At 31.0% G+C, this 27451-nt stretch overlaps 4 protein-coding genes across 5 annotated transcripts in view; 3 read left to right on the top strand and 1 right to left on the bottom strand.

Moving 5' to 3' along the window:
- The window catches only part of LOC109332518, a 7501-nt gene extending 6659 nt beyond the window's left edge, over positions 1–842 (top strand). The window contains 1 exon segment of the mRNA XM_019567503.1: positions 360–842. Within this exon segment, the coding sequence (XP_019423048.1) occupies positions 360–842 (483 nt within the window).
- On the top strand, positions 5418–7705 carry LOC109332222. Its single transcript, XM_019567126.1, has 2 exons — positions 5418–5894; positions 6076–7705. The coding sequence occupies exon 2, from the start codon at positions 6338–6340 to the stop codon at positions 7643–7645; it is 1308 nt and encodes a 435-aa protein (XP_019422671.1). The 5' UTR covers positions 5418–5894; positions 6076–6337; the 3' UTR covers positions 7646–7705.
- LOC109332132 lies at positions 16368–20020 on the top strand. Of its 2 annotated transcripts, XM_019566971.1 has the most exons (4): positions 16368–16410; positions 16606–17078; positions 17381–18141; positions 19406–20020. In XM_019566971.1, the coding sequence occupies exons 2-4, from the start codon at positions 16692–16694 to the stop codon at positions 19782–19784; spliced, it is 1527 nt and encodes a 508-aa protein (XP_019422516.1). In that variant the 5' UTR covers positions 16368–16410; positions 16606–16691; the 3' UTR covers positions 19785–20020. The 2 variants fall into 2 exon arrangements, with proteins under 2 accessions (XP_019422516.1, XP_019422515.1); XM_019566970.1 differs by lacking the exon at positions 16368–16410 and having other exon boundaries at positions 16419–17078.
- Positions 25385–26957, bottom strand: LOC109332278 (E3 ubiquitin-protein ligase BOI-like). Its single transcript, XM_019567208.1, has 3 exons — positions 26775–26957; positions 26427–26661; positions 25385–26043 (listed from the first exon to the last, which is right to left on the bottom strand). The coding sequence occupies exons 1-3, from the start codon at positions 26837–26839 to the stop codon at positions 25525–25527; spliced, it is 819 nt and encodes a 272-aa protein (XP_019422753.1). The 5' UTR covers positions 26840–26957; the 3' UTR covers positions 25385–25524.

Genomic DNA, 27451 nt, shown 5'->3' on the forward strand with positions numbered 1-27451 from the left:
TTTTCGGAATTCAAAATCATAATAACTAATAATAAAAAAAATGTTTTTTTATTTTATTATTTTTCGTAATTCAAAATCATAATAACTAATAATAATAAAAATGTTTTTTTATTATTATTTTCGGAATTTAAAAAAAATAATAATGATAAAAATAAAAAAGGGATTTATGGATTTTCGGATAAAACATAAAATCAAGATTTGAATTCAAATTTTCAAATTTGAATTTCAAATTTCAAAGTTAATGGTGAATCCAAATTAGGCTTATTGTGATTCCTAAATATCTGTATCAGATTTGATTGAGAATTAAAAATAGGCAAGTGTTTAGGGATTGTAATTATGTGGTGTTTTATTATAAATAGGGGTTTAGGGCAATGGTAAGAGGCAAGCCATTTTTTCAGAAAGAACACACTGCCAAAATACCCCAAATCCCTTGCCCAACACGTCCAGAGAGAGAAGGAAGGAGATTGGTTAGAGAAATACTTCTGTGTGCGCGTGCCCACCCTTGCTTCCGTGCACCCTCATCCAGAGCCTTGCGATGGCCAGACTTTTTTGCATCTGAGTTGACCAGGAAGACCAGCCAATCCGTGCACGAAACGTGGCACGTCCTTGGTGCACCTCGCTGCACTGAATCATTCTCCCAGAGGAAGACGGGATCCAGTGTAGGCACGCACATTACGCAATCCTACACCCTCGCCCATCCACGCTTCACAGTGCGCCGCGTGGCCTTGTCACCTTCACGCTCCAGATTGGCCAATCCCGGGACGAAACGCGTCCCGGTCTCACTACACCACGGGAAACGCGTCCCGGTCTCACTACAACACGCCACACCAGATCCCTCCTAGGAGAGCGCGGATTCCATGCACGTGTGCTCATTGTTCAATCCGTGAGCCCACCCTCCCATCCAGTCTTATCACGCCACGTGTCCGGACGTATCTAGGCGTCTGGATCCAGCGCGGGTGTGTGCACGGTGCAACCAGTGCACCCTCTCTCTCCCCCAACCAGGCGCTGACACGTGTCCAAGCGCTGGGAAATAAAAGAATTCCCCCCAATCTCTTCCTGCCACGTGGGTTTCTTTGTTTTTGCTGGATTTTTTTTCATTTGCTTATCAGGTTTGCATTTTTTGTCCCTTATTTGCACTGATATCATCATATTACATATGCTAAATTACTATATCATAGAAATTGGAAATTATAATTATCATAAATAATTTAATTATGCGTATACAATTAGAACTTCATGAATATGATCTGTGATTATAAAATTAACTGGGCTTGTCAGTGTGATGGGATTCCATTGCTGTTTTATTTCACTATTTTTACAACTGAACTTTAATTTCGATATTCAAAGAGTATGAATGATAAATAAAATCATCCAATGCTATTATATGAAAAAATGTATTTCTTGGTGTACCACTTAATTAATTCCATTACGATGCTAATAATATAGGTATTAAAAATAGAATCTGTTATTTCGATGTTATGTTACTTAGTATTTGTTTTTTTTATTCTATTCATGTTAATGAATGTCCAAATTTTAATATATGGTATATTGGATGAAGCCAAACATAAAATATAATGTGTAAGTTTTTAAAAGTGTGGAATAAATCACATTTCTATTAGCATGTTATACCATTTTGAAATTTTTATCAATGTCCTTAAAATAATTACTATATTTTTTTAGGATAAAGTCATTATTAATTCTAGGATGACAATCACTCTAATTTTAAGATATGATGCGGTGTCGGACATATGGGCTGCACTTCATCAACTTAATGATCACCATGACTAATTCACCAACGACTCAAAAATCTTTTGTCCATAAACATGTTAAGATCTTAACTAACCCTGAGTACAAAATGCGGTATCGGACGTATGGTTGTACTTCACTTGTATTAGTAGGATTGTTAGCCGAGATCTAACACTTATATTTTCTAAAATCAATCCAACCAACAAACCTTTTTCTACTTAAAGAACTACGTGAGCCTTGATTCCCTTAAGATGGATACGTAGGACCAAAGTCACTCTTGTCAGGCACAACTAAAAAAAAATATTTTTTTCATTTAAGTAACTAATCATTAATTAATTAATTTAATTAAAAAAAGAGGTGTTCCTTTATTTAATAGTAATAACAACAAATAAAAAAATATAATAATCCATGTAGTTTAGTATAGGGTACCGCTTAAGGCGGGCGGGTGGGGTGCTAATACCTTCCCTACCCTGCAACCGACTTCCGAACCTGGATATCAAAAATCCAAAAAGCCCAAGGTAATTGGGCTAAAAAAGATTTTTCTACATTTTTTACAGTAAAAAAATGTAGTGGCGACTCGAGAGGTCGCGTAGCCGAAAATCGGGGCGCGACAGTAGGGAAAAAAATTCTTTACCATGGAGTGGGGGTAGGGGTTGTTTTGGAACCAAAATACTCCTACTTCCCTCTTCTTCAATTTCCTTTTGACACATAATTTCCTTTTTCTCCTCCTTAATTTTTTTCTTCAAAGTCTTTTGATCCTCAATCACTTATGCAAGAGATAAGGGACATAACACCGTCTTTCGGTTTTGGTAAAAAAAAGTATATTTGTTTGAGAATCCATCATGGATGGTCCTCTTATCCATTTGCCATGGACGACCCAAACATATATGGTTGGTCTCCATGTGAACCACATCACAAAGATCTACATCTTTATATTTCCCTATTGAAAAGGGAACATCCACTTGCTGGTTCACAATAATCTGCCCAATCTCACTTAACCATTGTAGTTGGTAAGGAGTGGGATGTGATTTAGTTGCAAGGTTTAGTTTTGAAACTAACCTTGAACTAGCCATGTTGGTACAACCACCATCAATACTTAATAGACACATGTTTCCTTGGATCAAACACCTAGAATGGAAGATGTTTGTCCTTTGGTTGGCCTCATCGGCCATGACTTGGGTTTCAAGCAAAAGCTAGCTCTGATACCACTTGATGACAACCTCTAGGGGGCTGCTTAGAATTAGGAGGATCATCTTAGCTTGAAATTAAGAACTTTATAAATCAGAATTCGGTTTTGGTATTGATAGACAATTTTAGGATAAATTTGTGAAGAAAGATGGAAAAGATATGAAGATGGAGACACCACAAGCTCAAGAGTTTGATAAGTCAATGATATTCACCACAAGGAAGGATCTTTGATAAGAATTTAGACGCCACACCGAGAGGATGATGAGTCTTAGAACGCCACAAGAATAAGGATCGTGATAAGTTCGAATTAAGGAGCTTTAACTCAACTTTAGGAATTCAATCCATTTTTTCTCAAAAACAAACTTAACTTTATTAATGAATAAGCAAAATTATAAATAAGCAGATTTGCCTTGCTAAAAATATAAAGATATGATCTAATTTAGTAGATTGAAATCTGAAGATAAAATCCTAACTAACATAATCCTAACTAACATAATCCTAACAAGCCTAATCTAATTTGATTTGATCAATTTCAGTTGGATTGAGTTGTTGAAGGGTTGAAGATTTGGATTTGAATTAGGCTTGAAAATTCCTCTAATTAATCTGACCGAATTTAATCATAGAATTTCCTTGCTTGAGTAGACTTGATCATCTTATCTTCATCCCTTAAGTATAGCCACAAGTTGGTTCTGAAATTGAAAGTCAAGTAGAGCCTTGACTTGTTCCAATCAGCCTCTTATCATCTCCTTAATTTGTGCATTGCCTTATCCCGAGGAGTAACAATATGTTGATTAAACCAATCTGATTTGGCCAAGGTAATTGAATAAATCTCCCTATTTATCTTTTAAGTCTTGCATATGTGTAGTCGTGCCCTCTTTTGCTCTTACATCCTTCCTATTTTCATGCCACCTTGTTTATGCTACACCACTTAGCCACTATGGGTCAAATTACAAGGAAATAAATAATTTTCCAATCCCAAAATACATCAAATTAAATACTAAAATACTTGAATGAAAAATAAACATAAATCCTAAGACTACATGAGAATTAAATTCTCATTTATTAATAACAATGCAAATAAAATAAACCAAACTATGCTAAAAATTCTTTGCAAGAACATGGCCTCCAAAAATCATAGGTCGCCCCCTTGGTTTACATCATTTAGATAGTCGGTATATCATTTATAGACATATTTATTATATATTTAATAGTTAATGATAATTAATATATAAGTATTGGATGATTAATATAATGATAATTTACAAATTTATGCCAAAAAATGTATCACTAACATTGTATAAATTTTATATATTGTCATTGCACATCTATCATTCATATTTAATCATCATTGACTCTTCAAACAAAAGTAATTCAAATAAATGGTACATAGATATTATAGTGTCCATGTATAACCAACAAGGTGTTGATCTAGTGGTATAAGGCTCCACTAGATCCTCAAAGTCGTGGATTTGATTCTTAGGAGCGACACTTGTTGGGAGGGGCAACCACGAACCCCAAAAAAAATTAGTTCCTTATCTAAAAAGATTAGGGGATACCCTTAATAGTACCACAAAAACTCAAACATCCTATCTTTAACAAGAGATGTTTGGTTTTATAAAAAACAAGATGTTATAAAAGAGATAAAAATGTCACTTTTCATAATTGCTTTGCAAGGAAAAACAACAGCAATTAAAGAAAATCATCCAATATTTCAAATTTGTCCATCCCAATAATAAGTTGAAGCATGGAACCCATATGAAAATAAGAAAAATAAATTGGGTTTTGTTTTGTTTATCTTCGTTTTATCTACATGAGTTAACTTACCCTTGTTCTCATTGCTTGTGAACTTAGGTAATAATTTTGAATACTAAGTAAGAAGGGAGACGGTAGTAAATAAATAAATTAAAAAAGATAAAATGCAAATATATAAAATTGGAAATGTCAAAAATGTAGAAGTGATTCTTAATGATGAATTGTGTTTTCTTTAGTGAGAAAGAAAATACAAAAGATTAATAATTTTCATTGAATTTTATAAACAAAAATTATTGTACTAAACTTTATAGTTTGGACTTTAGTGTTGCTTAAAAATATTAGATCAAATATTATCAAAATAAATTATTTTTATTCATTAATTTGAAAGGGTCTAAAAATAATAATATATATATAACTTATATTATTATACACTAGCGTGTTGACATGCACTGTCGTGCCTGTCAATCCGCTTTCCTATCGTTTGTAATGTATAGTTTGTATTTTATAAATTCAAATATAATTTTTTGCGCTAAATTTACGGTTGAATTTATTCAATTGGTCTAATATTCAATTTTTTAAATACACTTTTAAAATAAGAAGATAATAAGGATAAAATAAGAAAATAATATTTATTAAACAACAACAAAAAATCACCTCATTTTTTACTAATCTTCTTTCCTCCAATTATTCTATTCTTATTTGTACTTCCTTTCCTTCTCATTTCATTTATAAACCAAAGATATTCCAATTTGAGACTAACTACAAAATCATAGGGTTGTAACATGTCAGGGTTTTCTTGGTACTACATAGTATCAAACAAACAAAATGGGCCTCTGCAGTCTGCAACAAATCTTACCTGTCCTTATATTCTTCCCCTCTCTCTAACTTCCAATAACACTGACTCATTTCTCTTTGTACTTCCCCTTCCCTTTGTGTCTCCCTTACCCTTTTCATTCCTTCTATCTCTCTTCACTTCTCAATTATATCCTTTTCGGTACAACAATTTAGTTCCTTACCTACTTAACAGGGATTCAAGATTTCCACAAATCCACTTAGTTCTTCTTATTTGGATCGCTGCTTTTTTTATTTGTTGCTTTGTGATAGTGATGGGTTATTATGATGATGGTGTTTGTTACCAAGATTCACATGGTTGTCATTGTTTTTGCATTTTCTGAATAGTTTTGCATCTTAGATTCAACACCAGATAGGTCTTGCTTCTTATCTTTCTCTGTTTTTTTTATTTGGTTGATAATTCAATTACTATTATGAAATGAAATCAACTTAAGAACATGGGTGGAAGGTTTAGTCATGAATCAAAATTGAATTTTTTTTCACTTTAAAATGTGTAACTCATCCTACATGAATCTAACTTTTTTGTTCTTGTTTCAGGAATCTGGATGTGTAGATTTTCCTTGTTACTTTGTTAGTGGAGAACTCTGTATTTAAAACTGGTTTTCTCCAACACTATCAGATTGTGCTGGCCTTCAAAGTTGGATCTTGACACACTGCATATGTTCATGAATTCTCTACATTAATGTTAATGATCCCTTGTGAGTAGTATTACTAGTTCTCTGAGTGTTAAAATTAAAGCCAAAATGATCTTTTGCTTGAAAGAGTGATTCTGATATGAGTGAGTGGCGCAATTAGGCCCATGGAAATGCTGTTGAGTTGTAAGTTGTCAAAGTTCATGGGTGGCACTTTGAATTCCATACCTTGCAAATGTATGTTTCTGTTTGTTTTTATTTTGATCCTTAGAGTTCTATTGCTTCCTTCTTTACCTGGCTTTGGCGGGGTTGAATGGAGCAACTTTGTGTTTATCCGCAACCATTCTCCGGATTCAATTGGAGTTAGACAAGATAAATTTTTGGAGGTTCCTCAGATTGTGTGGGGATTAAACAATCAGAAGATTGCATTTGCAAGGGCTTGCCTTACTGCCAAATTGATGAATAGAACTCTATTGATGCCTAGTCTTAGTGCCTCTTTGTTTTACAAAGAAATTGATCTCTTGCAACCCATTTCCTTTGACAAGGTATTCCAATTTGACAAGTTTAATGCACTCTGTAGTGGAGTTGTCCAATTGGGTCGCTACTCTGATGTATTGAATCGAACACGAGTGCTTGTGATGCAGAAAGGAAGTGGTAGGAAGTGGACAGTGGAGAGGGATTTGGATCAATTGAGACAGCATAGCATTGGATCATTTGATGATCATGAGATAATTAGAATTGAAGGGAAAAACCCGTTCTTATGGCACGACCATTGGCCCGTGAAGGACTATGCAAAGGTTTTCGAGTGCTTAGTTTTAGTAGATGAGATTGCTAAAGAAGCAGATAGAGTTGTGTCTAGGATTAGAGCAGTAGGAGGAGGCAAAATGGAACTAAAAAATGATGGCTCTTCGTTTCAGCCTTTGCCGTATGTCGCTGTCCACATGAGGATAGAAATTGATTGGATGATTCATTGTAAAAAGTTGGAGCAGAGATTACAAACAAATCAAATCTGTAGTAGCAAGAAAGAGATAGTGGAAAGAGTTAAGAACATCGCAGGTCTTAAGACTCCGGTTGTTCTTTATCTCGCGGTGGCTGATCAACTCCTTAAGAATTCTTCCGTATTAGAAGGTTGGCAAGAAGGCTTTCTACCGTTCGAGAAGAAGAAACTCAGTGTTGATGCAATTTATAGCAAATATCCATATCTAATTCAGTCTGCAATTGACTATGAGGTGTGTTTGCGAGCTGATATCTTCGTAGGGAACAGTTTTTCTACATTTTCGAGTCTTATAGTTCTCGAAAGAACACAGAAGATGATTAAAATAGGCGTCGAAGACATGTGTCAAACGGATGTAAGATGGCCTTCTTATGCTTATAATATAGCAGGAGAATCAAATGGCCCTATGAGATGGAATACTAATATGTCTGATTCGAGTCTTAAAGCAATCAGCTATGGCACTGATCACATTGCTTGTTGACAGTACGTTATAGTATACAATTCCTACTGCAAATATAAGATTTCATTTTTCTTGTCTCAACATTTTCACTTCTGGATTTGATTACCACACTTCAATTTTGTTATCATTATTACTTTTTCCCCCTCTTTTTGTGGAGAATTCAACATTGGAATATAGTGTTTATAATGAGATACAATTTCTCTTGATGTTGGTCTTATCTATTACTTTATAACACATCCTATATTAATCTTTAAACTTGCGTTAAAAGGGTTGTTTTTTATTTATTTTTATTGTTTTTCATATATATATATATATATAGTCATCTTTAGAAATAATCATGTGAGTGAGGTGGCTTCTTTTGCATTTGCATACAGCTCTATGCACGTTGTCATGCTTCAGTTCCAAGCAAGTAGAATCGTTTATATCTTGAATTACACTTTAGCGGATGCCTGAAGAATATTTAATAAAATATCAATGAAAAATAAACTGCATATAACATAAATGGGGTATTGTGTTGAATACAAATATATATGATATAAGATATGATTATAAATAAATGTATTAAAAAGAATGTTTGAGTAATTCTTATTATAAAAAAGATGGTAAAAGTGTGTCTTAGGTGTTTGGAACATGTTTGAAGAAGACCATTGAAAACCTTAGTAAAGAGTGTAGATAAGGTTAGTCCAATTTCTCTAAAATATAGGCCATGAAAAATTATAAGCAAAATAAAATTGTTCGATTTATGTTAATAAAATATCGATGAATGCAATAATTTATAATAGAGCATTATAATATTATTTGATTTAAGTAGTTAATTTTACGAAATAAAATTTAGGTATTGTTTGATCTTTATAGTCAATTTCACATTATTAAAGTTTGTTGTTGTGATAAAAAGTTGTTTCTTGTTCACTATGAATGTGAGTGAACATGTGATTATGATGGTACTGACGAAAAGATATATGATGTAGGATGTTACCTGCAATTGCAGTACACCTGCAGTACAAACATTATTCTCATGTAAATATATGTACAAAATAAATCACTAAAAGGTATGTGTTAATCGCATTTTTTTTATACCTGATGCAAGAGGTGTCTAAAGTTAGAGTATAGATAACACATGATGATGTTGTCAATTAGTGTGTACAAGATTTTGTTTGAATATCTATAGTGGTGTAAAATAAGGTACTATTAGAAGGTGAATTATGTAATATAATTGTGTGACACAAACGTAATTGTGGGGTAAGGGACCCCAGAAAGAAAAACTGGAACTCGCGCAGTATTTGCTACCGAACACCCACTGACCCATCCTCCAAGCTGATGAAGGATTTGTAGGGCCACCAGACACAGTGACTTGTGCCTGTGATTGTGCTACAAGCCACTCATAATTCAGAGGTTTTTTATTTTAACAAAAATAAGAGGTTTTTCTTGCCATAGAGATCTTGTGTCATAAAAAGTATATCATTTTAGGTGATATTACTTGAAATTGGTCAAAAAACACCTAATTATTAAAAGATTTATTTAAATATATTTTTCTATCGACCACAATCAATGACATATAAAGTGACACATATTTGTGAAATAACATATGTGCTCCTTTTTTTTTATAGCCAACTCAAATTTATAATCTAGTACTCCAGCCTAAGGTAGTTATAGTAATAAGCAAATTGTAGTCACAAACAAGGATAAATGTTCAAAATCCTAGAAACTGCACTTATAAAACTGGAGAATTTTACCTGTTTAATCATCAAAAAGATAAGTATGGTGATCAATTTGTATTTGATGTTCATTTTTTGAATGGCTACCTTGACTACAGCATATCTTAAGGATCAGATTGAAGCCTTACTCTAATTAAGATGTAACTTTGATTTGTCTGTTTTTTTTGTCTAAAATTCTTACATTTTCTTACCCAACTCTAGTTTTTAATAATATGCATCTATTATTTATTTATTTACTAATATAATTATCGTATGACTTTTTTAAAACAATATCTTATTACCTAATCATCCATAGATAGAGAGAGCTATGCAACGCCACGTTACCCAATTATTCATTTTTTGTAATTCAAAATCTTATATATTATTTATTTATAGTGGTTTTATTTGAATTTTTCAGACCATATCTTAGTACCTGATCCTTCACGCAACATGGCATCAAACTATTGATCAATTTTTTCAATTCAAATATTTATTTATTAAAGACACATCGTTTGAATTTTAGTATTAATATCTCACCACACGATTAATTTGGAGTTGTTATGGACCGGATCCCAGCCTCAAGTTAAGACCACTCGACTCATTCTAAATTCGATGTTTCAGGTGAGGCCTTAAGTGAGTCAGGCTTGGAACACTATATCAGACTCAAGTAGAATGTCGTGTCTAACACGTTAATTAATTGAGTAAATCTTCATTTATATTATATTTATTTACAATATCTTGGAAAAATTATTTAATATCCTAAGAGTTTGTTAGCCAATTGTTTTGTAGAATGTAAGAAAGAAAACTTTGGGATCATGAAATACACTTATAAGATGGTTCTTTAGTCTTATCTTTCATTTCCTTCTTCTCAAAAAACTAAACTCGCAAACAGACTCTAAGATAACTTGGTTTCGGATAAACAACCCTTAAGAATATATTTATATCTTATAAGGATTGTTGTAATCAAATATTTTAATTTTTTTTTAGTAATAATTGATTATCTAATATCTTAATCCATTATCTAGCCTAAATCGTATATGGTAAAAATTGATTGAATTTTAAAATAAATTTCATATAGAGCATTATATAATGAGCCTGAAAAGAAATAATGTAATATATATATTATCAGTATATATATTTATACACAGAAACTTCATATTCATAATTCATTTATATTACTTTTTTAAAATGATTAAATATGAACAATATAATGACAATATATAAAAACTTATATTGTGAATGTATACATTTTTTCTCTCTAAAAAAATCAAATCTCCACCTGAATCTTCTCGAAGATCAACTTAAATCAAGTGAAAAATTGGAAGTATGTGACTTAAGTATTAGAGAATAGGGATGACAATAAAAACCGAACATGTGGGTACCCGCTCGAACTGAACCAAAATTTAACAGGGAAACCCGATATAATTGGATTAGAATTTTACACAAATTTAAATTCGGATTCGGGTTTGGTATAGTAAAGACCCTAACCCGACTCCAACCATAACTCTAATCCTAATAGGAATACAACTCTCCCAAATGTTTTAACTTATAAATAAGATCTCCTGATGCAATATTTCTAACTCATACCTAAACTCTGCATTCTTGGCTCACACTTGCACTCTTGCACACACACCTCAGCCAATTTGGCACTACTTTACTCATGATATATTAACCTTGTTTATAAAGGAGTAGGTCCTCAGGAGTCGATCTTACTACTTGTATCACTTCATGTGCTAAGATATATGATTAGTCAGAAAATATTTAATATTTATAATTTTAATTTAAATAATTTTTTCAATTAATCAGAGACGATGGTACATGTAATAGTATAAAAGAGTGAGATACTAGATGTACTCCCCTCAATTACTGATTTAACAAATATTTATTTTACAATTAGTTTGAAGGATAAAAATCTCATTATAAATAGAAAGATATAAGTGTTATTTTGTTCTATTTTTTGTTTTATTTTGCATAACACTTTTTTATCTGATAATGGAGATACGTCATATAAGTTATTATGCTTTTTTATTTTTTATTTATTATTAAACTCAAATTCAAACATTTTTTCATGCTAAAGTAAGAGTCATACTAAGGTGGGTCATATGACCTTTCAACCTTTGTAATTCAAAAAACCATGTTATTAATAAACACTTAAAAATTAAATTATAGAATAATGAAGAATCAAGTGATGTCATGTAAATGCTCAAGATAATATTATCAATAGTAAATGAATAAATTATAGATGTATGAAATTTTGAATTTAAAAAGATCAAAAGATCACTTAGCATGAAAAACAATGGATGTGATAGGAAATGTATCTACTTACTTCAAGAAGAGTGAACTTAAAAAACTAACTCGATATTTTTAATCATTAATTTTAGGAAAGTCCAATTGTTTGAATTGGTGAATAATTTTAAATCATTAAATTTTCATAGAATTGATTACGGATGACATTGGGTTGGACGGGCGAGAGTAGTGTTTTCTCATTCTCAAATTCACAATATTTGTGGGTAGGCCTAAGAGTGGAAACAGGTCAGGCCGCCTACCAATGACCTATTACCTAGCCTATAACAGGCTAGATCAGGCCAAGTTTTTTTTTGTGAACATACCAGACTTAGGCTTTTTGAAAAGTCTATTTACTTTAATAGGTCAGACTTTAAGCAATCCAAAAGGCATATTAAGCCTAACAGGTCAGTCTATTTAGTTATATTATGCAATATATTTATATTATACAATTTTAATATAAGTAATATTATAATATATATGTAATTTTAATATAAAAATGTATACAAAAATATAATTTAATTGTTAGGGTTAGAAAATTTTAATTAAAAGTAGGAATATTAGTATATTTAAATGTAGACATGATGACATATTTCAATATTATATATTATAACACGCCTTTAAACAAACTAACAAGTCAGGTTAGGCTTTTAAATAGGCTTACCTAGGTTTTGAAAAAAAAATTAAACAGGCTAACAAGTCAGGCTCAGGCTCCTATATGCTATATAGGTTGGACCTGTTTAAGGCAAAGTCTAGCCTGACATGATCTGTTTCCACCCTTATGGGTAGTAGTGTGGGGTAGTGATTATTTGCGGTACCTAATAATTTTTATTTTTAATTATGTATTTATATATTTTGTAATAACTAATATATAAAAATGATTATTACGTAAATAAAAAAGTATTTATATGATGAATTTATGATTATAGTTAAGTAAGTGTTATATATTATAAAATAATAATAAAATTTATAATATATAATATTAAAGAACTATAATATATATAAAAAATAATTAAAATAAATTTATTTATATATGGGTATTATAACTCATTTTCACTCATAAGCTATTTTTGTGGGTTTGATTTTTTTGTTATCCCTAAAACTAATAGCTAAAATGTAAATTAAGTTTTTAAAACTTACTCTTATAGTAAATGAATTTTCTTGATCTAATATTAATTAATCATTTAGCATTTTGTGATAGTAATTTATGTTATATTGTTTATAATATCAAAAATCATACCTAGTGGCATAATACAATCAAACCCGCGGCACTCAAAAATTATTTATATATTAATGATACTATCTTTTGAATTCTTCACCAAAAAACTATATTTTCATTTCAATTTTGAAGAAAAAATATATCTTATCAATTCATCATTCAAACACGGGATTCATGTCTGTAATCATTCAACCTTTTGTATTTTGAATGGTTATATATCTTTATTGATTTATTAATAATGTCACTTTATTTGAAAAGAATATCTTATCACTTGATCATTTAAGCACCATGAGAATGTATAGTGGCATTAGATCATCATTGAACCTTCTAATATTGGAATATGTTTTTATTTCTTGTTAATAATAATACTGTCTTTTTTGGATTTTGGAAAGAATATTTAATCATTCTTCATGCAACTGGATATCATCCAATTATTCAAGCATGAGTCGAAACAAATAAAGTAATTTCACATGAAAAATAATGTGTTTAATATATTAAGAAGTCTTGAACTTTATTTTTGAACGTTGATTATTCATTTTGCATTTCCTAAATAATCCTCCTAAAATACTTGTAAACATAACTTACTCTTTATTTAAAAGTCAATTACGTTTATGATTACAAGGTTAACAAAAGATTGATAATTTAAAAACTCTTAAATTTAGGCTGGACTCGCTCATGCATATCTTATTTAATAAGGAAAAGTTTACAAAACTTTTTTAATTACTCCTTAAACTTTAAATGTTAATTAAATTGGTTGAAAATTCTCACTCAGATATTCGTTTTTATGTTGACTGTAATATACTAATATCATTATTATTTAATTTTAATTTATATATAACAATATTACTCTATTGTTACATTTTAGTTCTAAAATTTATTTATTTATTTTAATCAAGTTGTATTATAATGATGGTTTTTGTGTCATCTAACATGCATTGTTACTCTTGTGAGTCTCATGACAAAAGTTTCCTTCATAGTGTATTAGTAATTTAATATTATTTTTATACAAGGACTATTTTTACTAACAAATAAAATTTAATGGATAATTAAAGGAAAAAAATATAGTTTATATTATCTACTTGTCAAATGCATAAAATTTAGGGATATTCTATGCAATTTTGTCTATTTAATATGTATTACTTTAAATTATTGAATTGGATATGATGAATATGTGATATTATTGTACTCAACTAATGAATTAGAAGAGAAGTATAATGTGGTCATAATTAAGGTGAATGAGTTTAAAAAATGAAGTGTAAGAGATTATAAGTTTGAACTTCACTCATAGCAAATTAAAAAAAGAAAAAATATAAGATGGTTTTGATAACAAGGAGTGAAGTGAATGAGATTGAGGATTTAAGTCCTCATAAAATTATATTCTAAATTGCAAAGTGGAGTATAGATGGGGTTTGCCCCTTAATTTAACTAGTGTGTCGATAAACAATTCGTATCCGCTGACGCACATTCTTATTTTACGATATTAAGTATTTTTATTAACTATTAGATTAGTATTTTTTATTTTAGAGAATTAAATTTTTTTTATTGGATGTACTTTATGTTATAATTTTTGTATTTATTATAATATCTAACTTAAAGTAAGATGTATTAATTATAGTTACTTAGTATTATATAATTTTCCTTTAGAAATAAAAAATGTCAAGGATAAAATAGGAAAATAAAATCATAGTAGTAATTATTTTAAGTTTTAGCTTTATATATAACTAGCATGTCGACAGTCACGCTGCATTTTTTATTTTTAGTATTGAATATTTAATTTTTATATATTTCATTTTAGATAATTATATCATTTTTTTTTGTACATGATATTAATTTTTTTTGATAAAAATATAAAAATCAATTGTGATATTATTAAAAAATACATTAAATAGTTTGATATATTTAGTGGATATAAGTCCTATGAAGCACGGATTCGTCAAACACCCTCACGTATCGGTCTCCAACACATATCCGACACGGATACGCTCGGATTCACAAAAGATACGTATCCATAGAGTATCCAAAAATTAAAAAAATAAAATAAAATAAATAAATATTAAGACACTTTCGTTTTCAATAAAATATAGGATATATGAATTCGTTTTCAGTAAAGTATAGATATATAGATTCGTTTCTAATAAAATATGATAAGATAGATTCGTTTCCAATAAAACAGGATAAGATAGATTCGTTTTCAATAAAACATGATAACATATATTCGTTTTCATTAAAATGGGATAAAATATATTTGTTATAGAGGACAATAATTTTAGGATAGATTCATTTTCATTAAAATAGAATAAGATAGATTTGTTATGGAGGACAGTGATTTTAAATTTCCATATTTTTTACTTTAGATATTTTGATTTACACTTATAATTTTGTTATATTTTACGTGTTTTTGTTATTTTATACGCGTATCCCTGAACGTATCGTATCCAATATTTTGAAAAAAATATGTGTCGACGTATAGGATACGTATCGTACCCGACACACGTATCATTATCCGTGCTTCATAGGATATAACTTCCTCTAACCTCCATTTATATTTTTTATTGTATGGAAAAATATTATAATAACTATTAATTATAAGGACAAAATAGGTAAGTGAAAATTATACCATGTAGGTGATTATAATATGTTTTGGCTTTATATCTACTTGTGTTATAGAGGCACTTCGTGCCTGCCGGACAATATTGTTTGAAATTATGTATTTCATTTTTATATATTTCATTTTTTATAATTATAATATATTTGGTGTACTTTATATTATAGTTTTTGTGTGTGTTTATGATAATGTTTAGTTTAAGGTGAGAGATGTGGTTAATTAATGTGTTTGTGGTTGTTAATTAAGATTATATGGTTTTTTGTAAAAAATAAATAATATGAAGGGCAAAATAGGAAGTCAAAATTACATCATGGTGGACGTTACACCGTGTTTTGCCTTTATATATATCATATAGATATACATAAATCAATGGTGGATGATATACTGACAGTGTAAAAACATCATAGTGGAAGTTACACCATGTTTTGTCTTTATATATAGTATATATATACCCACTATTGATTTGTATTACTTTTGTTTGAGAGTCAATATTGTTTAACAAATTAATGGTGGATGATGTATGTACTGACAGTGCAAAAAACACTTACATTGCCTTATCATATACACACAAAAATTATAATATAAAGTATACTGAATACAACAAATATATTATAATTATAAAAAATTAAATATATAATATCATATAATAATGACCAGTAGACACAAAATACTTATACACACTAGTATTATATAAATATAAAATCTATCACAAATTAAAAATAATTGTTGCAACAGCAAGTAACGAACTCCTTTTATATTTTTCTTACGCCATTAACGACAACAGTAAATCAGTAACCGGATAATAGTAAACAGCCAAAAAAAGCTGTCAAAGCAGTGCCAAGTGGTATTTATTTTGGATAGATTATTAGGGTTTTATTTTGTCATAGACAATGTTTCAGAATCACACCGTAAAAGAATAATAATAATAATAAGAATAATAATAATAATAAAATATCAATTCCATCCACAAACAGAAGAATCCATGGTATGGAAACTTCTCTTTACTTGGTTTCCTTTTCACTTCACTTCAGTTACGTGAAGTTTCTTTTGTTGATTTCGTTCTATTTGCAAACCCAAAAATGAAAAATTTATGTGTTTTTCATGCTCTATTGGGGTAAAAGATTTAATTTTTACTGTATGGGAAGGCTTGGTTTTGATTTTTATTCATAAATGCCAAAAGGGTTGTTTTTGCAGTGTAAATTTTGTAAGAATTCATGGAAGGAATTGAATTGTTGATGTGATTCTGTGGTTGGAAAATCTGGGAAAATGGAGGATCAGGCAATTTTAGGCTGTGTTGGAAGAGAGGAAGAGGAAGATGAGTTTTGCAGTTGTTGTGAAGACGAGGATGATGTAAGTAAAGAAACTCAGGTGGAAGATTTGAAGGATGAACTTGATGAATTTTCAGTCAAGTTGTTCTTCAAGGGCTTGTCAATATGTATGGTTGAAGATTCTAGTCCTGGTTTTTCTGGAATTGGAGTTTTCATGGAAAGGCTATCTACTCCTCCTGTTATTAGAGTGCAGAAAAAACTTGATTTTTATGCAGAGGAGCCACTAGTTGATTACCTTGCTCTCATGGATGGTTTGCTGGAAGCTACACAGAACAAGATCCGTAGGGTCTATGCTTTTACAGATTCTAAATTGTTGCACAATCAGGTTAGCATTTCCGTTTTTAATTTTATATTTTTTTTTTGTTTTATGTCCATTACATGAATCTATGAAGATCCAAATGTCCAAACAAATGCTAGGATAAAAGTTTGTATATTTAGTGGTACTGGTATTCTTATCAATTATCATTTAACATGTTTGTTGAAGTATTTCTTTCACCATTTAAGAATATGTTAGTTGGCATCACTTTGACATGTGCCACTATACTTTAATAATTCATTGATGTATGTATGTGTCAGTCTTTGACTCTCTTTAACTGTGATTTTGTTGAAATGTGAATATTTTTACAGATAACATCTGAGGAAAATCTTGAGATGCCACTTTTGGTGGCACTGAGAGAAAGGATTCTGGAACTTGCTGATAATTTTGAAGTTTTTGTTCTGAATCTTGTTCCAATTAGTGATCTTGAGCAGCCATTGCAATTAGCTAAGGTAGCAATTGGACTTGTCACTTATCCTGTAAATGGCGAGAGATTACTTGAAAGTTGTTCTATTTGTTGTGAGGACAGGCCATTGCCAACTATGATGACCATGAAATGTTCACACAAGTTCTGTTCACATTGCTTGAGGGCCTATGTCGATGGAAAAGTACAATCTTGTCAAGTCCCTATACGATGTCCTCAACCAGGATGCAAATATTGCATCTCTGCTAATGAGTGCAGGTCTTTCCTTCCATTTACTTCCTTTGAGTCTTTGGAGAAAGCCCTTGCAGAAACAAGTTTTCTCCATTCAGATAAAATTTACTGTCCATTTCCGAATTGCTCCGTTCTCCTTGATCCTCGAGAATGTTTATCATCTAGGGCTAGTTCATCTACTCAGTCAGACAACTCTTGTGTTGAGTGTCCTGTTTGTCAGAGGTTTATCTGTGTGGACTGTAAGGTTCCATGGCATTCTTCTATGAGTTGTGAAGAATTTCAGAATCTGCCAGAGGAGGCGAAGGATGCTACTGACATTACACTCCATCATCTTGCTCAGAATAAAAGGTGGAAACGTTGTCAGCAATGTCATCGAATGATTGAGCTTAGTCATGGTTGTTACCACATGACATGCTGGTAAGATACAGCTGCGCTTTATTTGGAAAATGAAGCAATATGGATTGATCGTATAGAAATTTCAATATATGGTTTATTATTACTGGCTTACTGCAATATAAATTGAAGATCTGAATTCCTCTATGGTGTAGGCACTCACAGTATATATTGAAAGTGGAATAGTTTAGCTTATAAAAGTTAACATGCATAGGAGTTTATATAGTGTTTTCAGCACGTCAGTATTAGGTTTAAGTTCAATTTATTTAGTTCATTAACCAATTACATCAAACTATTTAATGGGTCGAGCCTTGAACTAATCCGGAGTTAGTTTAGTTCATTGTCACCCTAATCTCAACTACAATGAAAGAGGTCAAAGCTCAGAAGGAATTAAATTATATAGAATTTCATGGCTTGAAAAAGGATTGTTCTTCAACACATTTGTAGAAGGCAGTTGTTCTCTTCCTCACCTTGGTGATTTATGATAAATAATCTGCATTGTGTGTTGTGCATTGTGACTCTGGTGGGCTGTGCCTCAAAGTTGTGATTTTTACACTTTAGACTTGTTGAACTGTATATCCTAAAAAAGCAAGAGTCTGTTTGCGAGTTGAGTTTCAGATGAGAGGAAAGGGAAAGGTAAGACTTGGGAGACATGAAATACGCTTGTGAGATGACTCTGCCTTCCCTTTCCCTTCCTTCCCCCACAAAACCCTACTTGCAAATAGACCCTAAGGGATTTTCTGAAGAGTGACTATACACGGCTGTAGATCCACTATGGTTGATATGAATAAGATATGCAATCGTAGCATTGGCAGGCTGGGTGAAATTCAAGCAAGATTGTGAAGTATCTAAACTGCTGAGGATGATTAGGGATTCAAAATTATTAGGGCTACGATTATGTACGACCAATGTCAAGAAAATGATTGCTAAGTTTCAGTTTGTGGCTGCAAAGAGATAACTTGAATTTCTGGAGCTTTTCTTGTGGTTGTAAGCAGTATTGCCATTCAAAATTGCTGGGCTAGGATTTCGAGTACAATTTCCATGAAAAAAACAGAAATAACTTCGCAATATTTTTTTATGGCCAAGAGAATAGTACTTGGATAATATCAATTTCAGGAAAACAAGGCTGTTTCGATTCAATTTCAAAGATTTTATGTATATCTGATACTTCACTCAAGCCCGATTGGCTATGATCTCGATTATATTCGTTATCTACCATTTATTGTAGTGTTTCCTTCCATTCAACTTACTTTTGTATTTCTTAATTCTGTTGCATCTAAAATTTCAGGTGTGGTCATGAGTTTTGCTATTCTTGTGGAGTGGAATACCGGGATGGTCAACAGACATGTCATTGTGCATTTTGGGATGAAGAGAACTCTGAAGACTCAGTCTCGCACTCTCTCCAAGAATCAGAACAATGGGTGTGGGAGAATTTCAATTCTGTCCCCATGCTCATGGATGCATACTCAGACCAAGAACGATCGCAGCTTGCACTTATACAAAGGTTTCTAGATGGTGGTTTTAATCTTAGTGATCATCATCCTTACGAATCTCCGCCCCGGTATACAGATTCCTATTCGGACACTATGAGGGATCTACATCAGCTTCCATGGCTAGAGAGATTTGTGTCTGTGATAAGTGATGACTATGAAGATTATATTCAATGAAGTTACCTAATAAGTCCCTTTACTTCAATCAAGCTTTGAAAGATGCAGAAAGAATTTCTCACTATATACTTTTCAAGTGGTAAAGCAGAAATTGTTGTTTACCTTACCTTAATGTCATTTCATATATATGTTCCTTGCTAAGACATTCTTTTTACCTAAGTTCCTTGGATATAATATGGTGAAGATCTGTTCAAGATTATTCTGGTTAATAGAAGGAAAAAAATGAAATTATAGCAGTATCTCTTGGTGTCTTTATACATAGCAAATGTTGAAATTATAGCCTAGAGAATAAAGACCACAAGGTTATGGATAGTCAACAGTATAACTTGTAAAAAACATAATGGCTTAAATAAGTTTTGATACCTCTAAATGTTGATCTATTTGAAATTTGTTTTTATATTTTATTATTTTTTGTTTTGGTTCAAAACTTTTCTCTGTTTTAATTTTGGTCTCCTATGGCATGTTTGATTGAAAATGTTGCATGACTTTATGGATCCTATTTTGGCAGAGACTTGAATAAAAAATAATACTATAGAGTATAGATGGAGTAAAACCATTTTTTTTAATTTTACAAAAAATATCTTTTTAAAACAAAAAATCTCTCGGTAGTGGTTAACACAATTAATATGAGATTCCGAACATTGCCACTTCTTTCAGAGTCAATGTTCATGACGATTTTTACTCTATTGACACTGTTCAAATGGTAATTCTTTCTCTTTTGACGTTTTACTCACATATCAATGTACCTTAATTCAGTTTATATATAGTTATTTTCATGAAACAGCTCTCAAAACAAACACTAATTATTAGGAATTAAGCGGGTGGTCAAACCCTAAATATTAATCTATTAAGTGAGAAAATCTTATATATCTTAATAGGACGTTTAATATGATATACTACAAAATATGAGAGTCTCATGATTTGATTATTCCTAATAAATATTGAATGACTCTCATGATTGAGAATGAACCAAAACGGACTTGCCAATGCATGAGTTGAAAGAGGACTTATGGCTTGTCCTCAAAACCAAAATAGTCTTTCATGCCAACTGGGGTGAAAACATATATATATAAATAAAGCAGCATCCATAAGAGAACCACTAAGGAAAAGTTTGGAGAATGCTCACGGATGTAGCATGTAGAGTTTGAAGAATTCATTAATGCTGGTACCTAATTGATGCACAAGTATTAGGGATGAGCAACCAAAAGTCCACTCTTCATTATAAATTGTTGATCATTTTTTTTTGTTACTAACAAAAGTATTTTTTTATCTTTTTGGATAATAAACTAAGTTATTTCAGGATTTGTGGTTGCTCGTCCCAACAAGTGTCGCTCACATGAATCGAATTATTAACCTTGAGGTTCCAATGAGACCTTACACCACTATATCAAGTCTTGTTGGTAATTATTGGATCATATTAGATCAATTGTTCAACACAAAGTTATCTTAGTTATAAGGGATGTTATGCAATGGCCTCTATTACTATGAGATAACCTACCGTTCACAAGGGTCCAATTGACCCATGAGTCTTCACATGCTTTTTTTATTATTCTCTTTAGGAAATAAAGTATCTTCTAGTATGGAAAAATAAATTATTTTTTAGTCCCACTAAAATCATGACATGGATTCTCGTGCATAGATATTAGATACTTTATTCTCTCCTCTTTATTATATATAACCAATTTCGCGTGCATAGAGATATTGGTACGATAAGGTGATATTGATACTTGTTAATGGATACATGTGCTAATTGTGGTGGTAAGCATGTCCTTTTTTTCTATTTGGTTTATTTTTAACTGCAATTTTTCAACATTGTTAGTTTATGGTGGTTGTGCAAGCTAGATCGGGCGGTCTGATCAATTTGATTATTGACCTAGACTCACAACAATACCATTGTGCAATGAACATAGTTAGGGAATGTAATTCATAAGCCCAACCACAAATACATAATAAAATACACTAACAATAAAAGATTCATACATTATCATAATCTACCATTCATATTTAATTATAATTGATTTTTCAAAAAATAATAATACATTTGAATGGTGGATAATCTATTGATTGTATATAGATCTTTACATTAACACTATGTAGATATTAAACTTATAATTAAATCCACTTGACATATATAATTATTAATTATATATTTATATATATATAATATTGTCTAATTCGATCCGATGATTTAAATGATTAAACCTTATGTAATATTTCTTCCATTTGATGTTTGACTATAATATCGTAACATTGTTCTGAGCATTATACCAATGATAATAATGTATTTAAAATGGGTTTGCTTAGTGTTTCTTATGTTACATGTGAAAGAATCTATTAGAAGGAAAGTTTTATTGCAAAATGATTATCCTTCTTAAAAATTTAAATACTTGATTTTCTGACATGCTTTTTAATGAATTCTATAACACATATATAGACACACTTTAAGGCACGGAATAAAAAAACCATCATAAATTTACAGCTACATCATCAATTCATCATAATTTCTCTATAATGTTTTGTACTGCGGTTCTGATATAAAGTACAACTACAATAGAAGGGCATCAATTTTTTATCAAACATTAGTGGGGCTACTGAACTTTAGTCAGACATTTATTTTTGAGTGATATGATTCTGATGTGTCAGTCTTTGCTTATCACATGTTCCCGTTAATGCCCAACAACATATGCACCAATGCCCACCTTTGTCACTTTATATTGGTTTTGGCACTTGTCCTACTCCTACTCAAAAGATAATTGATAAAACATTGCTAATATATTAACATTTCATTTCAATTAAAATTTAGTTATAAATGATAACAATAAAAATTATAAATGCACTTGTTTTCAAATTTAATGTGTTATATGTGTTTTTATATAAGTTTTTATGCTCACTATTTTATGTCAATTCATATGTTAGGAGATAGATTGACTAGAACAATATTTAATGTTTGCAATTTTGACTTAAATGTTTTTTGAATCAATCAAAATTAATGATACATATAATAATACAAATAGTTGTACAAAAAATGAGACAACCAATCCAATCAATTATGGAACTCTACCTTCACTATGTTGCCCAAATTTTTTATTTCTAAATTAAGGGTTTTGACATACTCAAATTTATACTGCCAATTTTTCAATAGTTTAATACCAAGTAATAATATGCCAAAACTTAAACATCTAACTTATTTTTACATAAAAAGATTTGTTATATATATATATATATATATATATATATATGAGCTTAATATTTATTTAATAAGAGAGTAAATATTTTTTTTACACTATTAATATATCATTTAATATTTATATAATTGTATATTAATTGTTATTAACTCTTAAATTAAAGTTATACACAAATAGTGGATGATACATAGGTCACATAAAAAATCTCACACTAATAGTTTATATATTAAACTCTAACTGTATTTAGAATTTATTTAATTTCTCCGGACCAAATTAATCTTAAGACAATTTCCTCTAGCCTCTTATTTTTATATTAAAACATGGACGACAAGGAGAGGCATTTGAATTAGAGGAGCACATTTGTTATTCCACTTTTATACTACTTCATGTAGTAATTAGAGGAGCACATCTGTCATTACGTCTGACTAGTTAAAAAAATTATTTAAATTAAAATTGTAATTAAATATTTTTATAGTCCATCATGTTACGTGAAGTAGCACAAAATAATGGGACACAATATGTGTTTCCCTTAGTTAGTGGTTTGTGGAACTTCCGGTAACTTCATGAGAAAAGAGTATGTTTCACTCTTTTACTCTTTTGCACAATAAAGGATTTTATTCCAAAAACAATGAAGATGGTGGTGGACTCAAGAAATTAAAAGGAATCAAAAGGCAATTGAATAGGAAAGGAGGGAAAATATAGAATGAATAGAATATGAACATTTTCAATTTCAATCATTCCATCCCAAATGAGAAAAGAAGTACAGCTTAAACCACACTTTTCTTTTCTTTTCTTTTTGACGACAGACAAGTCACAAGGGAAGATTTTGTGTATTGGGAAAAATATAAAGTTAAGGAAATACTGACAAAGAGGACTCACTGCTAGATCTTTCGGTTTATAATAACATGTGGGTCATTAAACCCATGTTAAGCTGGACTTTATAATACTATCAGTCATAAAAGTTTTGACAGATTTGTTTTCTAGTTTTCTAAAAATGTAGGGGGGTATTGGGAGAGATTAGGTAAAAAGAACCGAGTTAAATTTGATCTTAGATTAGGCTGAATTAGTCAAGGATCATCCTTAAAGTACTTAAACACTAAACATTGTTGAACTAGATTGAGAATCAACTTAGGATCACCTTAGGTAATACCAAAAAAACAAAAAATGGACTCTAAGGGAGTGGAGAGATGATGGTTATGAGATTGGAGATACTTCTTGCACATATGAGATTGGAGATACTTCTTGCACATAGCTAGAGGGAGTGTATGTGCACAAAATAATTTTGTTACTGTAATAATCTTATTTACTCAAAGAGGAAAATAAAATAATAAATCACGGTTTTTAACTTTTTATAAACGTAATAAATGGTCAACACAATTAACGATGTTTTGATATTTTTTAATTATAGTGAAACAATTGTAAAAAAGAAGTAAAAGCGTTGGTAAGAAAAGTAAGTGAATAAAGTAAGGAAATTGGAGGAAGCGTGACATAAAGAAACAAAATGATGGCTATTGGTTATTTGAAATGAGAAAACTTTATCGAATCGTTGCCCGTGTTATGATGATGATGTCTTCTACAGAGTCGTTTCCATTCTGCAGCAACCAACATGGACTTATCTTCTCTTCCTTTTCACTTTGTTTGCTTTCACTTTATGAAGATTTTAGGTCTGTCTCAACCTTATAGACTTTTGGGGCCCATTTAATGAAAGCAAACCACTCAACAAATCCATAGCCAATTTTGGCAATCATGCTTGCTTATGCCAAGAAGACCCGTTACGCACGCACCCTTTCTTTCTACTCACACCCATCGCAACTTTCCCACTAGTGGGATTCCTCTAATATAGTCTTTCCCTTCCAATGATTCACTCGTACTACTCTCTTCTTTTTTGGTTTCCCCTTAATTTTAGTACATACCAATCGAAATGATGAAATAAGTCAAATAACCTTCCAACAATACGTGCCACTACTCAAATTAAACAAAGTTTTAGTGGATGATAGTAAAGAGTAATCTTAAATTGCACGGAAATTACATTTATTTGATTTCCATGATGATTTTGAAGAATAACAACATTGACTATTAATCAGAAACAGAAGTTTCCTTTTATTTTCAATTTATTTGAATAAAACTCTTTGTCGTTTAACATTTATGTAACATTGATATGTTGAATTTCGTCTCAATTAAGACATCGTGTCGATAAAACTTCCTTCCCATTCATTCCAATAAAAAAAACCCGGCAGTTATTATTGTTTTTAACTCTCTTAAAAAACCTACCAAAGAAGCCAATGGATAAACTCTACCTTCTAACTTCTAACAGCGATCGATACCAAACAGAAAAACCGCAGTAACTGACTTCACAAATAATATAACTCCATGTTGAGTAAAATATATACCAAAAAAATGAATAAACCGAGAAAAAGAGAAAACAAATCTATATTAACAGAATTCTAAAGTCTATTTTTCATTTCATACACTGTCCTTCGGACTCAAAAAACAAAATAAAAGTAACTAATTTCCTACATATTTGAACGATATTAATATGTAAAATTCAAAAACACCTAATCGAAATTAACATGAACACTAGCATTAATCCCAGAGTAACATAGAGGGCAATTCCGGGTGGTGGACCCACACATTGTGCAAAGACACAAATGCCTACACGGTAACAACAGCACTATAGATTCTCTCACCCCACAATTCTTACACATCCGTCCAACCACCACCACATCACCACCACCACCACCACCACAATTACTCCCGCTACTGGATTCCGCATCATCATTGTCATCATTATCATCACGGTGGTCCTCGCTAATTTGCGCAGCCAATACCTGATCTAAATTGGTACGCAGCGAAATAGCAGTGACCTCATTAGTGTGTGCTAACTCTCTCCAAATTTGATTCTCAGCACATATACTCTTCACTCTCTCTTGTAGCATCCAATTCAGTTTCGTTATTCTATCTATCTCTTCATCTTTTTCCATCAGTTTCTTCTCTATTGTATATTGAATCACGCTTAGTAACTTTCTTGATTGCCTATTACTCTGTTCTTCTAACTCCATCCTCACTTTCTCTGTCTGAATTTTCATCAAAACAGAAATCGATTTCAATTTTTAAATTACACTACACAACAGTAATTTTAGTCAAAATATAACAGTCATGAAATATAATAGTTCCGATCTTACAGTTTTGTTAATCTTCATAATCACATTGCTATAGTAATTATGATCATTTTAGATTAACCGCTATAATCAACAATTTAAAACAGTTATATAATTTTTTCTTCTAATTTCTCATAATTATGATATTTCTGTAACACAGTTTAACTATAACGACGGTTACATTCTCTTGCTCATTATCCGTGACTATGATTAAACAAGAGATAACGGTACCTGAAACCGCGATTCAAAGGAAACAACGTATTGAAAGAGAAAATGAAGTAGGACGGAGAATTGCTTACGTGAATAGCAATGAAGCGATCGATCTCGGATTGTTGATTGTCGAAAAAGGAAGGAGGTTGAGTTTGAGAGGAAAACTTGTTCTTCTGAGAGAATGGAATAACGTTTGATTCCGTTATGGAATCGAGTCTGGAACGTTTCCTTGGAAGAACATGAATATGGTGGTGGTGGTGGTGATAGGTTGAATAAGGCATTGTTGCAGGAAGAGTCATAACACCATCATCTATATCTATTCCTCTGTAGATAGAAACAAATGAGAGGGAAAATATAATTAAATCTGAAAAAATGAAAAAGAATTTATGAGAGTAAAACATATGATGAGAAATGAAAGAAAATAGATAGATAGATACATGTTGTTGGTGGTGGTGAGTGAGTGAGGGTGGAAGAGGTTAACGTGAGGAGGTTCAACTGCCATGAGAATGGAGAGGTGAAGAAGGAAGGGGGAGAATAAGAAGAGTAACTAACAGAGAAACGAAATGATTTAAGGCTTTGGTTTTCTGAGAGGACGTTTATAGATTCACAAAGTCAAACGCATAGGATAATTTACGTCATCATTGCATCTTCATTTTTTTTAAAATCATGTAATCCTCATTTCCATTACTTTTCTATATTTCGTTTTTTATTTCCGACATGTATCCTCGCACTAGATGCAATCCTATCTGAGCCGAGAACATCCATAAGTACGTAGAGTGAATTCTCCCGACGGACATTTTTCATCCACACTCGAACTCAAGACTTTGTTTAATGAGAATCAAATATGTACAACTTGAACTAATAGAGTAAATAATTAAGGAAAATTATAAAAATGATTAATTGAATAAAAATATAAAGTTTGTGTTTCCAATTTTTGGGAGAAGTTAGTGTACTAAAAAATTATGACTGATCACCTAGACTTGAGTCTTTAACTTTTTTTTATTTAACCATAGTGTACTTTTGAAATATCATGATAAAAATTAGGAGCTCCATCCACGATTGATTTTCTAATTTGCTTTTTACAAAATTTATTGATAGCATGTACAAGTTACAT

This window comes from Lupinus angustifolius, chromosome LG18, assembly GCF_001865875.1.
Source record: "Lupinus angustifolius cultivar Tanjil chromosome LG18, LupAngTanjil_v1.0, whole genome shotgun sequence".
NCBI lineage: Eukaryota > Viridiplantae > Streptophyta > Magnoliopsida > Fabales > Fabaceae > Lupinus > Lupinus angustifolius.